This window comes from Drosophila biarmipes, chromosome 3R (assembly GCF_025231255.1).
Source record: "Drosophila biarmipes strain raj3 chromosome 3R, RU_DBia_V1.1, whole genome shotgun sequence".
In the NCBI taxonomy this organism is placed as follows: Eukaryota; Metazoa; Arthropoda; class Insecta; order Diptera; family Drosophilidae; genus Drosophila; species Drosophila biarmipes.
In genome coordinates, this window is record NC_066616.1 from 12,380,564 (window position 1) to 12,395,806 (window position 15,243).

The following is a 15,243-nucleotide window of genomic DNA, read 5'->3' on the forward strand; positions in this document are numbered from 1 at the left end:
TACTCGTTAATGGCTGTCAATCTCAATTGATTAACTTAACCATATTAACAAAAAAGTAAGCTCTTACGAGTATGCAAACATTCTTTGGGTCTTAACATAATTTATTGGCAATTCCAAAAGCGAAACCCCTGACCAATTTATAGACTCATGGGTATAATTGTTTTTGTGGTATATTAACATGGAACTCGAATCGCTTTGGGCTTAGAGGATTGCGCTTGGCTAGTTGCAGCTTCGCCGTATTTGGAGTACATCGTCGACCATGAAGTTGCGCAGGTGGCACAGCGCCTGCACCACGTTGCCCTGGTCGCGAAGATTCGGTCCGATCCAATGCTCGGGTAGCGGAGCTTTGGCCACCACTTGGGCCGGAGTGACGTGCGTCAGTGCCCGCCGCCAGTTGTTGTTGCAGGTGGCCACGTTGAGGTGGCTGCCCGACTGCAGGCTCTCGATGTACTTGATGTACGCCTCCGAGTGTATGACGCGAGTGGTGCGCGGTGGCACGGTGACGAACAGCGGCTCTGGAGGCGGCCCCAGGACGATCGTTTGCTGTTGCTGTTGCAGCTGCTGCAGTTGGTGTGCGTTCTGCTGCTGCTGTTGCTGCTGCAGCTGGACTGCCTCGAGATTGTTAGGAGCACGTGGCGATTGCGCAAGGCTGGGCGGGATCGGAACTGTGGTTGCCAGTTGCGTATGCTTCTGGCGGCGCGATACAAAGTTTTTGCTGCGATCTCCTGGCGCTATCGACTTGCCACACTTGCTAAGATGAACTTCGCGCACATGCTTGATAAGGCGCAGCACATTGGGAAAGGCCTGAACGGACTTCTTAATCCGCGGGCAGTTGCGCCACAGGCAGACGTACTCCATCTCCACGCCCGCTTGCGGATGGCGCTGAATGTGCCCGGTGGCATCGGACATGCAATGTTCCGTGCAGTCGCCCAGCTCCTCGAACTGAAAGTCACACTTGTCCCACTGACACTCAAAGGTGAGCACCTGACCAAAGGTTTCCTGCGTTACTTGGGGCGAGGGACTGGCGCTGTTTTGGGCGTCGTCAAACTCTCGACGCATGGCAGCCGTCTCCTCATTCTGCCGACTGGCCCGATCCTCCCAGCTCTGCTTGACGCTGGCGGGGAGATTCTTCCACTCGGTTCCCACCATGCGGGATATGTCTCCGAAAGTTGCTTCCGGATTGCTCTGGCAAATACCTTAAAAAGGAAAATTGCAAATTAATGTCCATTCTTTAAAGTAAACTTAATATCTTACCCTTTCGGACTTCACTCGAGTACAAAATATAGCCGGTAAGGCATTTTTTGGCCGATTTGGCGGCCTTAGCTTTGGAGGTCAGCGGCGTAGAGTTCACTGAGGGAGCCGGCGAAGACATGGCCGCAATGTCCGAGCTCAGCGAGGGAGTATCCCCATCCATTGAATCCTCCAGCATGCCCAGCTCATTTAACTCGTTCTTAACATCCTTGGAGGGCTTTATGGGCGACTTAAAGTAGAAGATCTCATCCTCAGTGACGGCGGGACTGTGCTGGAACTTGCGCATGTTGCCGGCAACCAACTTGCGGATGGCCTTCTTCAGCTCATCGTAGACGGACTCACAAATATACACATCGCTTTCCGGTATTTCCGTGGGCCGGGAGGTTATAAATTCGGCGTACTCGAGGACGGCGCAACGACCAACGATGCCCACGACTGGACTGACCTCCTCGACGGTGCTTAGCAGCAGTTCCTGGCGGAAGAATTGCTTGCCCAGACCGGGATTCGTTTCGCTGGGGGGCAGCAGCCACGGACCTTTAAAGTAGGATTTCCCATTCTGCTCCCAGATCTGCTGCACCTGGGCCACCGACTGCTTCCCGGTTTGGGTGGCCACGTATACGAAGTCCCCAGTTTTGATGGCCCCACTGCAGACTGTATTGTACTGCTGATAGTATGTGCTGGTACTGTCAGCATTTGGCGGCGGATCGCAAGACACATTTGGTTTCTCCTTCTCGACCATCGTCTCTTGGAGCTTGAGCTCCTCCAATTCTCCTTTGTGCTTCTCCAAGCGCTCCTTGAAGACGGACATCACTCGCTTTAGTTCCAAAGGCTGGTCACGCGGGACGAATTTCACGGAGCTGCCTTCACGCACCGGTGGCCAGTTCTTGAGCTTCTTAAAACAGCGACCCTGGATATTGTATCGAGATTCGCACACGAATACATCCTTTTCGGGCAGGTTTTCCGGGCGCATTTTGATGTAGTCCTTTATGTTCATCACATAGCACATGCCCATCACCTTGTCCATGGAAATGGTCTGTGAAAGGCTGCTCTTAAACACCTCCTTCTCGAGGAACTTGCGAGTGGTCACATGGTACGTTTCGTGTGGCCGCACGAATATGGAAGCCTGCATTAGCTTCTCATTGGTGGGCGATGTCCACAGGCGCTCAATGCAGCATATCGAGGGAATCTTGTTTTCTGGCATTTGCACATACACGTAATCGCCGGGTGAAAATACCTGCTGGTTTATTGTCATGCTTTCGCCCTTGGCGCCGTTAAACTCGTCCTTTTCCTTGTCTTGTTCTTGGTCCTGCTCTTCTTGTTGCAACTTTTGCTGGCGGCTCACCTCCACATCAGCTAGGAGGCGCTCGAGGGTAAAACTAAGAGCGGGTGAGCTGAGTGTGTCCTTGCATAGCTCGTCACGCTTGCGGATAAAGTAGGTCTGCAGCTCAATGGAGTCCTAAAATAATAAGTTTGTTTAAAAAGTTATATTGTCAAAAGACATGTAGCGGTTTACCCACCTGAAATATATCCGAATCTGTGCGCGAGAGCTTCCTCGCTCGTTCTAAGCAGGCAAATATATCCTCCTGGTAAATATCCAGTCGCTTGTAAGCTCCTTTGTCCAGCCTTCGCTTTATCAGATCCAGTGATATGCCGCGCACCTTGGGACCTTCACCTATCTCATCGTACTCCGGCAGTTCGGCCAGGGAGTCCGAGTAGCAACGACCCTCCTCGTCCTGGTGATTGTAAAGAGTGGTGAACAGGGTAAGGAACAGCTCCTGAACAGCTAGTGGAACATCCGGAAGTGAATCGCGCTCGGAGCGCAGTTGTTGCTTCAGCTGCAGCGTCAATTGCTGTAACACCAGCGCGTCCTTGTAGATCTGCGAGTCTGGTTCGTTGTACTTGCAGGCATTTTCCAGCATCAGAAGGAAATCTGCAGCCAAGTCGTCTAAGCTCTCGTAGGCGCCCTGTTTCAGCTTCTGAGCAATTCGGTCCATGTCAATCGGCTCCTTTATGATGTCATAATAGTCCGGATACTCGTTTTTGGACGGTAGCTTTGTAAAAATAAGCGATAGCTGCCTCTTGCCCTTGGGCTCCTGGTACTCCTTTACTGATTCGTAGAACTGCCACAGACGCTCCGTGATGAGAGCGGTCTTCAGCTTCCTGCCCACCTTGTTGTACTTCTGCTGCGGCTTCTTGACATCCGACAGACCCGGAAACTCCTTGAGCTTTTCGTTCAAAGCCCGTTCCAGAATGTTGGCATCCTCGTAAATGTTTGAACCTTCCTCATTATACTGCCGACAGTTGGAGAACATAAGCCTGTAGTCGGACACCACATCCTCCACAGCGGCATAGCGATCCGTGCGAATGTTGTGCTCAATGGTGTTCATGTCAATCGGATTCTGGATGATATCATAGTAGTCCGGATAAATTTTACGCGGTGGCTTCTCCATAAACATCTCGATTGGCCGACGATTGCCCAAGGAGTAGTCGACCAGGTATTTCTGAATGCTCAGAATTTTTTTTTTAATCGCCGCATTGATGGCAATGCGATTGGATTTTGGGGAATTCGAGTTGTTCGGCGTGTGGGAAGCATTCGAATTGGAATTGGAGTTGACACGCGGTCTGCCCGGCTTCCGCCTTTCCGGCTGCGAGCTGGTCGCGAATACCTCTGCGTCCATATCCTCCGTGTCTTCGTCATCTAGATCACTACCCTCCTCCAGGGACTCCTCCACCAGCTTGGCGTTCATCAGCTTAAGCATTTTTAGGGCATCTTTGTGTGTGCGATGGGAGGGCGAAAACGCCTTTTTGGCATTGTCCAGCATGAGATAAAGGTCGGCGGTGAGATCACTGATGTTGGCATAGTCGCCCTTTTTCAGCTTCGTGTGGATCTGGCTCATGGATATGGGTCGTTTGATCAGCTCAAAGTATTCGGGATGAAACCGACGCACTGGCAACTTCCAAAGCGAGTTGCCCAAAGGAGGACCAGTCACTCCTGGATGTTCGGAAGTTCCTGGTGCATTGTACAGGTGATCAAACAATGCCCACATGGGTCCTTCGCCCTTTTTGCTAGTCTCCTCGTCGTCAGAGCTATCCACCTCTTCTTTTAGAGCTAAAAAAGAGCGATGATGAAGAATAAATAAAAATTAATTAATTTTTCCAAAAAAAAAATCCTCACCAGCAATCGCCGCGCTGGACAGACTCTTGACCCGTTTGGCCAGCTTGCCCTTGCCCGCCTCCAACTCGATACGCCGCTGCGTAAAGATTCGTTTTAGGGCCTTGGCATCCTTGTAGATCTGAGACCCCGGCTCGTTGAACAGGCACGCGTTCTTGGTCATCTGCAACAAATCCCGCTCCATCTCCACCAGCGAGGAATAGGCGTTCATTTGTATTTTGGTCGCGATCAGGCGCAGATCAATGGGATGCTCGATGACATCATAGTAGTCGGGATAGATCTTCTTCGAGGGCAGCAGTTGGAACATGCGGTGCATGGCCCGGTCGCTCGCAGGATCGGTGGCAGTCATGATGGAGGCGAAGAGCTCCTCGTACTGGTTGTACTCGTCATCAGCCGCTCCGTCGCCGCCCGGCTCCGTGCAGCTGGTCATGCGGCGCACCTGCCGCGACATGCGTCTGGCACGCGGTTCCTCCTCCGCCAAGCCATTGGCCTCCATGATGCGCTGCCTCTGCGCCTGGATGTGCTGCCACAGGGCGACGGCATCCTGGTGCTCGCAGCTGTCCGTCTTGTAGAAGGCCTTGGCGTTCCCGATCAGCAGCTCCAGGTCGGCCATCAGATCGTCCAGATCGTCGTACGAGTCGGTCTTCAGCTTCTGCTGCACCTTGAGCAGGTCGATGGGATTGACCACCACGTCATAGTAGGAGGGCTCCTGTCGGCGCTTGGGAACCCGGATGAAGGTGTCGCACAGCATGGATCCATCCTCCTTCTTAATATTCCTGATTGAATCGTACAACTGCTGGCAGAGTTCCGAGGGATCCAGGCGGCGCTTTTTTCGCGCCGATTGTGTCGTTGTCTGCTGCACCGGCGACTGTTCCGGCGTGGAGTCGTCCAGCTGCAGCGGATCCTCGTCCTGCCGGCTGGAGATGCTGCTCGCCCGGCGCTTGCGGCTCAGCATCGTGCTATTCCAGTGTTTAGTTCTATTAAAATCAAATAATTCGACAATAAGACGCCAAAAGATAAAAAAATGCCACCAAGCAGTATGACCTCAAAATTAATACCGCTCGGTTGCTAGAAAAATACCACTTTTATTTTTTCAAACATACCGAAAAACAGCCAAGCGGTCACGCTAAGATATCGATGTCAGCATGGAACTATCGATAGTTCTAGCCGACATATCGTCAGATGGCTTCCTTGCTGTGGTGAATATCGCAATGGAATCGGGATGTGGTGAAAATAAAATTTAAAGTACTGGACACGTTAAGTAACATTAACGCAAATAAATTAAACCAATTTTTTTACTTTAATTCTTTATTTATCCCTATAGCTTCTTTATTCTGCTAATTTAAGTTATTTGATCACAGCATAATCGTTGGTATTTGCGTTTGAACTACACCTCCTGGCATTCAAGCCAGCAGAAATAGCGAAGTCAGGCTGAAATAAAAGGGAAACAGAACCGTGATTAAAACAGCAGATGAGCTTTTGCGCGCAATTAAAAAGCCATGACATGTCGGTTAATTTAGTAAAATGCCTTGTTTATTATATTGTATCACATAAGTTTTAGACGCTTGTAAGTGTGTGATTGTGTGAATATTGGGTTACAGATTTGAGTATGCATTAAAATGAAATGAAGGCGCCTCAGTCGATGCGCTACTTAAGGAACATTGTTAAAACCTTATATAAATAACTCAAAAATACATTGATAAATAGCGAAAAACATGTATGAAATGGAATTCAACACTTGACTGCGAACGACAAGAAATTGAGTGAAATACACGAAACTCTAGCCTACGACTATTGCAAACGGTTGACTGCGGCTCATGTTGCACTATAACATTCTCTATTTGCTCGTTAATATCGGCGAGATTTCTGCAAATACATATAGCTTGGAACGCGATTGCCAAGGGCCTCTAAACTGGCGGCACGATGATATGCGGGTCCCCTTCTAGAAGAGGACTCTCAGTATAAAGTACAACGATTAAGCACAACAGTTAACAGCGCAACATTTAAATATTAGTATCAGTTCTGCACAACTATACGTGATCATATAACATATGTAAAGGTATATTATATAGGTTCAGCTGCCCATCTCCCATGCTTGCTTATTCCTCAACAGTTCATTTCGTTTGCCTTGCGACTAGCGGTGGTATTGCGACTGCGCTTACGACTAAGATTACGATACTTGGTATAGAAACTAGTTAGGCTCTTCAGCGGCGACTCGACAAGGCGCTGCACCATGTGGCGGTGGGCACAGAACGCATTGTCGTGTCGCTTGCGCCAATATCAGTTGATGAAGCTCATGTAGTTAGTAAAGAGCACATAGTTCTCCACTAACCGGGCTCTCAGCTCCCGTCGCACCGTGGCCGTGAACTTGTTGGCCAGGCAGAGGGCCGTGGTGGTTCCGAAGACCAAATTGTAGAGCAGCACAATCTGGAAGTTGCCCAGCCACTCGATGGCCCCAAAGTCGCCCAGCAGGTCAAAGTTTGTGATGCCTGAAAGGAAAGACAATGTGGGACTTAGAATATATGAAACTCATTAGTAGCTTGCTGCCGCCTACCTATGATCCTGCTGAGAAGCGGCAGCGCCGAGGACAAAACCAGCATGAAGCCACAGTTCAGCATCAGCTGTGGTAGCGAGGTCTGGCGCCGCTTGGGACAGACGTTCCGCATGAAGGGCATGCTGTAGAAGCCCACCACCGAGGTGGCGCCCAAGTAGAAGATTAGACACACTTCCAGGCCGGCGCCAAAGGGTCCCAGCTTCGACAGCGATGAAATGCCCAGCGTAAATTGCTAAATATAAACAAGAATTTGATTATTTAATCATCGCAACCCTCTTAGTTTAATCAAACCTACCCTTGTGCTTAGTGGCAGCGCCTTGATGCCTATGAGCAGCTCCAGAGTGTTCTGCACCACCAGCAGAATGGTGACTCCCGTGCAAAACAGCAGCAGCAGCATGGCCAGCGGATAGACGAAGGTGCGTTGGAAGGTGCTCGATTTGCGCAGCTTGTCCAGTTCCTTGCGCTCGGAGTCCAGTTCTCTCAGTCTATCGTTGAGCTCGCCCACGTCGCTGGCCATCGCCTTGCGCTGGTAGAGATGAGCCTGCGACTGCTGCAGGAGCGGCTGGGGGAAGAAGGTGCGCCCACGTCCGTTTCCAATGCCATTGCCCAGGCGTCCACCATTGGCGGCATCCGAGATGCTCACGTTGTGCAGCTCGATGTGGGCCAGTTTCCGCTTCACGCTCGCCTCCTCCATGTAGAAGGCGCTGAACTCCTCGTTGACGTCGCGCAGCAGCATAGGTCGAACCAGCACCTGGTTCACAACGCCAAACAGACGCACAAAGCCGTAGGGGGTGCAAACTGCAAAGCAAACAGATGGTTGTCCTGGTTACTAAACTGGCAATATTGGTGGAACTTTTCTAGAATTACAACATGTTTACTTTAAGAGCTCAGCTATAGAAATACTTGTTCTTAATTTGTTAAATGTTTCCCTTTGTTCAGTAAACATAAATTCGGTTTCCCTGACATCCCAGCAAGCCTAGAACTTTCCATCTGATCTGAGTAGTCAAAACACTGTTCGTCAAGTCAGTAGTAAACTATATTTGCTCCTCTCCAGACCTTAAAATGGCTAGTGAAGAAGCTAAAGACGTAGCCGAGCTTAAGGCGACTTTACAGAACTGCAACTTAAACGCCAAAGACGGGGATGATTTTGCCGAATTTGAGGCGACTCTTGCGAAGATCAATAGCATATTGAATAACGAAGCTCCTCCCGAAGACGAGACAGAGGCGGGAAATGGAGCGGATGGCAAGCGCAAGGAAAAGATAAACTTTGACAACCTGGATGTGGACAAGGTGCGTCTTAAAGTGCGCGAGAATCGCACATTGATCAATAAGAAATCTGTGGACGAAGACAATGAGAAGCAGGCCAAGGTCATGAACCAGCAGAGCTTCATGGAGCAGGTGGAAAAGGATGCCAACGATCGTGCAGAGGCTCGTGCCAAGGCGGAGTACGAGGCAGAACTCCAGAGAGCGTAAGTAAAATGTTCTCCTCAAAACTATTGCTTAGTAAACGCTTTTCTTCAGTCAGGGAAACGAAGCATTTCGTAATGAAAAGTATGAAAAGGCAGTTCTGCACTACGACAAGGCTATCCTTAAGATCAAGGATAGCGCTATTACATATAACAACCGCGCCCTATGCTTTATCAAGTGAGTTGGAATGGAATTCTAATACTTGTTTTATTATGATAAAATCATTCCCACATTATTCTAAATTGTTTTCCCAAAACCAATTCTATTTTTCAGGCTCCGAAACTACAGACGCGCCCTTAAGGACTGCCAGTACGTGCTGGAGAAGCTGGAGGAGAAGAATCTGCGTGCCTGGCTGTACCAGGCCAATGCCTACAAGTGCCTAAAACAGGACGACAAGTTCGAGGAGAGCGTGGCCAAGGCGCGTGAGCACAATCCCGGCCAGCTGGCCTACATTGACAAGTACATCAAGCAGTTGGGAGCCGATGTTAAATCATAATCAGTTTATTTGTTCACATCATACTCACTCAGCATAAGCATCACGCCCAGAAAAGAGACACACGAATAAAGGAACGGCAGGTGAACACTGCCCAAATCTGTGAAGCGTGAAGAACGGAAATTATAAATGCATTGTTCGCTAGAACCAATCCCATGGGGGGATGGGCTTGTAACGGGCGCGGAATCGCAATTGACATTGATATTGATCACTTCCGCACCCGTGCAATATGCTAATAGACACTCACTTAGGAACCAAAAGAATTGAAACTTTTCAATGCCAAAGACTGCACTTAGGACGGCGGTTAGCACCAGGACAATAACGGCCATCAGCATGAACACTGTGAAGGTTTCGTAGACGCGCGGCAGAATGCCCTTCTTATGGCCCACGAACCCCGTGGACTCTGAGAACAAATAGACGAATGGCAGAAAGATGAACAGTGACAGATTGGAGAAGAGAAATACGTGGTTCCACAGGCCTGGAAAGGGGGAATAAAATATAAATTAGTAGTGGCTCATTGGCAGATAGAGGTTTAGGGGAAAGTAGCCAGTTATCAAGAATATTTACGATGTTCAATTGTAAAATGCATTATTTATGGCAGGAAACTTGGAATATTCTTGATACTAAGGCTTCATCTCCCCCTTCCTTGACACTCACCCTGTATGAGCGAACTGTTGAGCCACTTCACATAGTAGCTGTTGGGATACAAGAGCAGCACCTCGTTGCTGGCGATGGAAACGGGCAGCAGCATGGCAGCCCCTTCGGCAACGGCCAATGTGAATGTGCAGAGCCAAAAGCTGTGGGGTTGGGTAGAAATAATGCAAAAGAAACGTTCATTACTGCGAATGCAACTCGAGTGACTCGGCAATTAGAGGCACAGGTTGTTGACCACTGGATGCCTTACCTTATCCGATAGACCAGCACCTCGTCCTCGTCATTCGAATAGAGATCGTCACGGTCGCGCCGCCGAAAACGTGATACAACCACATAAGAGCTGAAGTACAGCAAGATGATCAGTAGCAGAAAAATCTGAAAAGAGCAGAACAAAACAACCCAAGTTAGTAACCAACAAGATATAGCTTTTTGTTTTAATGTGTCTGGGATGCAATCTTCCGGTTGAAGAGCACACCTGCATAATACATCGCGGGTATTACCCATTGACTTGGTTCCCTAACTTATTTATTTTATTTCTTTTTGCACCTGCTACGTTTTACTTAGCTTCCCATTAGGAAAATACGTTGAAAACAAAGTAAATATAGATGCATAGAACTTTTTTTTATTTTATTGCGGGTTTCATAACACATTTCCCCACATTTACTTGTGTTTAAACAAATGTCAAAAAGTAAACATAGACACCCACGCATTTCTTTTGTTTTGTTTTATAAATATTTCACATTCTGCTTGTCGCCAACTGTGTACAAAAACATTTTCAGAAGAGCAAATTTGGGAAAATCTGTATTAATCTAGCCAAGTGAGTAGATTAATTATTGACACTGATATACGTACATGATTCAGTTAAGTGTCAAAGTCTGGGCTCTCAAGGGTTTCAGGGTCTTATCTCCACGAATATTAGCACTATGATTTGAAACAATTCTTTGTAGACGACAGGGGTACATATGTTTTCAATTTCCGGCTGAATGTATTTTTAAAACCTAGCCAGTTTTTATCTAATTAAGAACATGCCTCTTCAGGCACTCAAGGTTCCCCTGGTTACAGCCCTATATCACCATAAACAAATGGGTAATCGATGATTAATTATGACCGCCAATTAAGCCCGTATGGCTACTTTCGTCTGCGTTCAAAGGTCAGAAAGGAAAGCTTATCAGTGACCGACAACAAAACCCGAAACATTTGATAGCAACTAGACCGATAGCGGTCATTTAAAGCCCAATGAATGTCAGCACTTCGAGCACCATTGATTATCCGTAAACTTGATTGTGGACTGAAATCCAAGCAGCACCGAAATCTGAATCTGAATCTGCATCAGCGATCTGCCAAACATTGGACCCTCCAAACCGTTGGTCATCTGTATTTACGACCACGAAATAGATACCTATCATAAGGCACACGTAATTTTTGCGCTGTTGTGGGTATATGAAAATCGAAAACAATACAAAGCCAAAATAGATACGAAAACACACAAGCCTAGACACACAAATAAATCATTAGCGAAAGATACTTTTCATGTTCTAGCTGGCGAATAACGTAAAAAAATCGCCGGGAGCAAAAAACAATTAATTTATACTCACGTCCCTGCATTGTTTAGTTATTCTTTGTTTGTTATTCGAGATGTTTTCACTTGTATCTGTGAGATACTCTTTAGCGTTATACAACGCGAGGTTCAATTAACTTCTTTCTGCTGCGTTTGATCAGATAAATTAAATCGAATTATCTTTAATTGCCCGCGGCATTCGCATTTTAGGACTCCAAAACTGTAAGGTCGCAGGGAAACTAAGTGCAAAGACGGAACCTAATCGAGATGTAGACACCTAAATTGAACTTAAACGAAATTCTTGTGAGAGTTTCAAGTTGACATAAACTTGACTTTCAGTTACGAAACGCACTGTACTTCATAAACTGTGACGTGCTGAACTTGGAACACGTAGGCGACGAATACCAAGTGATATGAGCATATTTCCCGAAGTGTACTGTATATGCACACCAGGCATTCCCCTGAATGAAAACCATTTGAGCAGGCGATCTTCAAGCTTGGTTTAGTGCTTGTCAGCCGGGAAAACGTGCAAGTGCACTCTGCCGCAAGCCGCATTTGTCACGCTCCCAGAGATTACGATTGGGATTTGGGTTTGGCCAAACTAAACGATCTCTCGGCTCGGAATTGGCTGCACTGCGATCGTAGGCGAACAGCCAGAGTCAATGACTTGACATGAACTCGAGGGGGAACCAACACGCCCAACGAATGGGACGACGAATTGGCTAAAAATAGCAGCAACGCCCAAACTGCAGCCAGAAGCAGGCGAAAACGACGTCGTCGTGGCCAGAAAGGAGGAGGGAGGATGGCCAGTCGGACGGGTTTTGTAGACAGCTTTGCCGGTGAATGGGCTGCGAAATGTTTCTACTTTTCCTATACCCAATAGTCGTATCAAACAGGGGTATACATATGTGTGTGGATTCCAACTTAATTAAATTATAAAGTACTTATCATAATTATATGTTTAACCTAAACACTATGACTTCACACTTTTGGTTTGTCATAATCTTGCTCACATAACATATCGAAAGCTAAAACTTCGAGACTGAAGAAAAACACTCCAGTCCCCAGATATGTGTATGAGTTGTCCCAGTTGTTTTAATTACCCAAGAGAAATACATTTTTCTCTATCGAGGGCGTTGAAAAATGGGGGTACTGCATTTCCAGGGGTATCAACCCGGCTTCGGTTACTTAGGTCTGTTTCTTAGTCAGAATTTCTCCCTATCATGAGTTTCAAAATACCTAATAGTATAGCATTACACAACCAGCTGCCATTTTCTAATCTCCAGACAGAACCTCCCTCGGCTGTTGTTAGTTATTTCAATTTGGGTTTGGCCTTAGATTCCTGAATTATTTATGAGAGCTTTGGCTTGTTTTTACTTATATATTATTTGGATTCGCATTGGGCGGGTCCCCAACGTCACGTACTCGGGAGGTTGACCCACATTCGGCGACGAATTATTCAATTTTCGGCAGAGCGATGCAACAAGAACCACTGACAAAAACCGGTTTCCACTTCCTGGACCAGGTAGAACCTGAACTACGGTGGCATCCACAATGCTTCTTAATAAAAGAAATGTGTATTTTTAGAGGCAAAAATCATCAGAGGCATAAAAAAAAGCTGCATGTGTATGGGGTCTATGCAAGTTTATTTCAACCATTTCTAATGTTTTAAACGCCTCGTCTGCTATTGTTTAAACAAAGTCCAACAGCTGGTCACGACAGCAGACACTTTGAAAGTCCCAGACGGAACAAGATCGTGACCACTAGCCGTGCACTTGAAATCTGGTCTGCAAATGTGGGCTATCTGCCGAAATTTTCACAAAAGGAAATTAAAGCTTTGCGCAACACAATAAACATGTGTATTTATGTGGTTTGGCCTGTTGTTGTGTACATAAATCTCTGGTTTCTGTTATTACACGCCCCAAAATTTCTATAAATAGGGGCTCGAGTGAAACACTTTCACTTGTTGCTCTGCAACCGTTTAATTTTGATTTGCGCTGTAAGTTCTGGTACCTCAACCTTTCTGACTGTAGTGTAACCTTTGGAAATTGGTATCAATTAAATGTAGACTATTGTTTATCTTATCGATTCCGTTGCCTTCTGGGAATCTTTCCCATAATAGGAAATCAATACATTTACTTTACCAAGAATTGGGCTTTGGAGACCCTTAGATGTGGTATAGAACATATGATGTTAGGTAGTTAAAACTAAGAATTTTTCCTATTCTTACTTTTGTATAATAAATAAAAAATATACACTTAAATAGGGTTTATACAGCATTTCTGATTAAAAATTACAAATTTACCAAGGTTCTTGATCCATGTTTTTAGAAAAAAACGCCTATTACTAGTTTTTAGAAATAGGTAATTAGAGCCCATTGAATTAGTTTTAAGATCGTTATTACGATTTATGTAATTGAAATACTATATCATAATACAATTTTATAATAAATAAACAAATATAAATATTAAATATGGGTTCTACAGCATTTCTGATTAAAAAATTACAAATTTACCAAGATTTTTTCATCATTACTGTTTTTAGTAATAAAAACTTTTAATCGTAGTCTTCAAAAATAGCTAATTAGAGACCATTGAATTCGTTTTAAGATCGTTTCAAAGATTTATGTAGTTGAAATACTATATCATAATAATTACATTGTTAATGTATCCATTGGATGATGTTAATGCAATTGAAATATTTATGATCACTCCTTCCTACCCAATATGTATTACCGCTTTTACCAAGTATCGAACCGTCGAATCTTCGATATTGTTTAAACTTTCTGATTAACAACAGGTGTCCGTGGGGCTATCTTTTCGTGTGTCTGCGTGAAATTTTCGCAGCCCGAGTAGAAAGTGCAAGAAAAGAAGAGAGTGGTCGCCACGCCGCCGCCACTTCCTCCCCCAACAAAAACACCTCCATTACATATACGAAACCCAAACGCAGGCGCCGAACCCGCTGACCAGTGTAGTCCGAGCCGATAAGGGACCATAAACAAATAAATTTCTGTGGGCCGTCCGACTGATTTGTGTTTATCAGAAGGCGAAGTGTGTGTAATTTCAGAAGTCGCACGCATTCCACATGTACAGTTAGAACAACAACAAGCGGAGGCACAACAAAGGGGCAGCTGCGCCCTGATTGTTGTTGTTCTCGGGGCCTCCAGTGGGGTGGGAAGTTGGGTGGAAAGGGGATGAAGCATCGCAGTTTCAGGTAAGTCACTCACAATGTGCTCGCGTACTGTGTTGTGGAACAACTGCAGCTTCAGATCCGTGACCTCCTCCTCCTCCTCCTCGTCCATGCCCACGTAGAAGGTGGACAGTTTGTCGCTGGTAGCCAGTTTCCTCGTTTCCTGCTAAATCACGCCTCACTCAAAAATTTAACATATATTTTTTGACAGTCGCCAGGCCTGGGATTCCTATGGGCAGCCCTCGTTCCACCAAACAAAACGCTCCAGGGGACTCGTATCCTGAATTAAGAGCTCTGTGGCGCCCTCTTTGCCGGGTTTCGCACGGTAATTGTGATCAATTTAGTTAACTACTGACCGCCGCATTTCCGTCCCGACCGCACTTGCCACTGCTTTTCTATACTTTCTACGGATTCACGCGCGACTTGCGTCCGAAGCGTTAAGAATTTTTTTATTATGAATTCAGTGGCGATTAGAGAAGGGGAAATTTCGATACCAACATCGATGTTTTCGAAACATCGGCATAATCGATGTTTACCGGGGCAACATCGATATTTTTCCATTTCTAAGAGACTCATAGTGAAAGATTGACGAATTTTAAGTACATACATCATTTAATTAAATTAGTAATTTTTGACGGAATATTGTTAATTTACTAATTTTGGTTGGTGGTGTTAGTGGGAGTGCACTATGGGAAATTTTACCCCTTAGTGCTACAAAGTGAGTCCTGCACGCTCCACCTCTGAAACCTTTTTTATCTTGTAGAGCGTTTAATTCTCATTAAGCTCAGTTAGTATAAAAGTGCACTTTTTCTTAAATTTTGCTTAAAATACCTCTATCTAATACTGTGTATTTTCCATACTGTCTGGTAAGTTTAATTTCCAATGTTAACTAATTAAAATTTTTA

General features: G+C 46.0%; 3 protein-coding genes across 4 annotated transcripts; 1 reads left to right on the forward strand and 2 right to left on the reverse strand.

Moving 5' to 3' along the window:
- Positions 1-154: 154 nt before the first annotated feature.
- Positions 155-5,478, reverse strand: LOC108031741 (protein polybromo-1). The gene is made up of 4 exons (XM_017105436.3): positions 4,427-5,478; positions 2,769-4,360; positions 1,255-2,707; positions 155-1,196 (listed from the first exon to the last, which is right to left on the reverse strand). The coding sequence occupies exons 1-4, from the start codon at positions 5,376-5,378 to the stop codon at positions 220-222; spliced, it is 4,974 nt and encodes a 1,657-aa protein (XP_016960925.1). The 5' UTR covers positions 5,379-5,478; the 3' UTR covers positions 155-219.
- A 269-nt stretch (positions 5,479-5,747) lies between these two features.
- On the reverse strand, positions 5,748-14,796 carry LOC108031904 (protein Lilipod). Of its 2 annotated transcripts, XM_017105672.3 has the most exons (9): positions 14,376-14,796; positions 9,842-9,966; positions 9,595-9,734; positions 9,185-9,415; positions 8,969-9,037; positions 7,273-7,775; positions 6,978-7,209; positions 6,756-6,912; positions 5,748-5,854 (listed from the first exon to the last, which is right to left on the reverse strand). In XM_017105672.3, exons 1-9 carry the CDS (start codon positions 14,448-14,450, stop codon positions 5,827-5,829), a joined length of 1,560 nt encoding a protein of 519 aa, XP_016961161.1. In that variant the 5' UTR covers positions 14,451-14,796; the 3' UTR covers positions 5,748-5,826. The 2 variants fall into 2 exon arrangements, with proteins under 2 accessions (XP_016961161.1, XP_016961160.1); XM_017105671.3 differs by lacking the exon at positions 5,748-5,854 and having other exon boundaries at positions 5,931-6,912.
- Positions 7,972-9,054, forward strand: LOC108031905 (tetratricopeptide repeat protein 12). Its single transcript, XM_017105673.3, has 3 exons — positions 7,972-8,446; positions 8,499-8,621; positions 8,718-9,054. Exons 1-3 carry the CDS (start codon positions 8,040-8,042, stop codon positions 8,938-8,940), a joined length of 753 nt encoding a protein of 250 aa, XP_016961162.1. The 5' UTR covers positions 7,972-8,039; the 3' UTR covers positions 8,941-9,054.
- Positions 14,797-15,243: the final 447 nt, after the last annotated feature.

What these genes read in the sequence shown, in the direction of transcription:
- LOC108031741 (XM_017105436.3), bottom strand. Translation starts at nt 5,378, where the DNA reads ATGCTGAGCCGCAAGCGCCGGGCGAGCAGCATCTCCAGCCGGCAGGAC. An exon ending in CAGATTCGGATATATTTCAG is followed by an intron (nt 2,708 to 2,768) that starts GTGGGTAAACCG and finishes TTATTATTTTAG; the next exon opens with GACTCCATTGAGCTGCAGAC. An exon ending in CTCGAGTGAAGTCCGAAAGG is followed by an intron (nt 1,197 to 1,254) that starts GTAAGATATTAA and finishes TTCCTTTTTAAG; the next exon opens with GTATTTGCCAGAGCAATCCG.
- LOC108031905 (XM_017105673.3), top strand. Translation starts at nt 8,040, where the DNA reads ATGGCTAGTGAAGAAGCTAAAGACGTAGCCGAGCTTAAGGCGACTTTA. An exon ending in GAGGCAGAACTCCAGAGAGC is followed by an intron (nt 8,447 to 8,498) that starts GTAAGTAAAATG and finishes GCTTTTCTTCAG; the next exon opens with TCAGGGAAACGAAGCATTTC. An exon ending in CGCGCCCTATGCTTTATCAA is followed by an intron (nt 8,622 to 8,717) that starts GTGAGTTGGAAT and finishes TCTATTTTTCAG; the next exon opens with GCTCCGAAACTACAGACGCG.
- LOC108031904 (XM_017105671.3), bottom strand. Translation starts at nt 14,450, where the DNA reads ATGGACGAGGAGGAGGAGGAGGAGGTCACGGATCTGAAGCTGCAGTTG. An exon ending in TCAATTCTTTTGGTTCCTAA is followed by an intron (nt 9,038 to 9,184) that starts GTGAGTGTCTAT and finishes CACGCTTCACAG; the next exon opens with ATTTGGGCAGTGTTCACCTG. An exon ending in GCTTCTCAGCAGGATCATAG is followed by an intron (nt 6,913 to 6,977) that starts GTAGGCGGCAGC and finishes CTTTCCTTTCAG; the next exon opens with GCATCACAAACTTTGACCTG.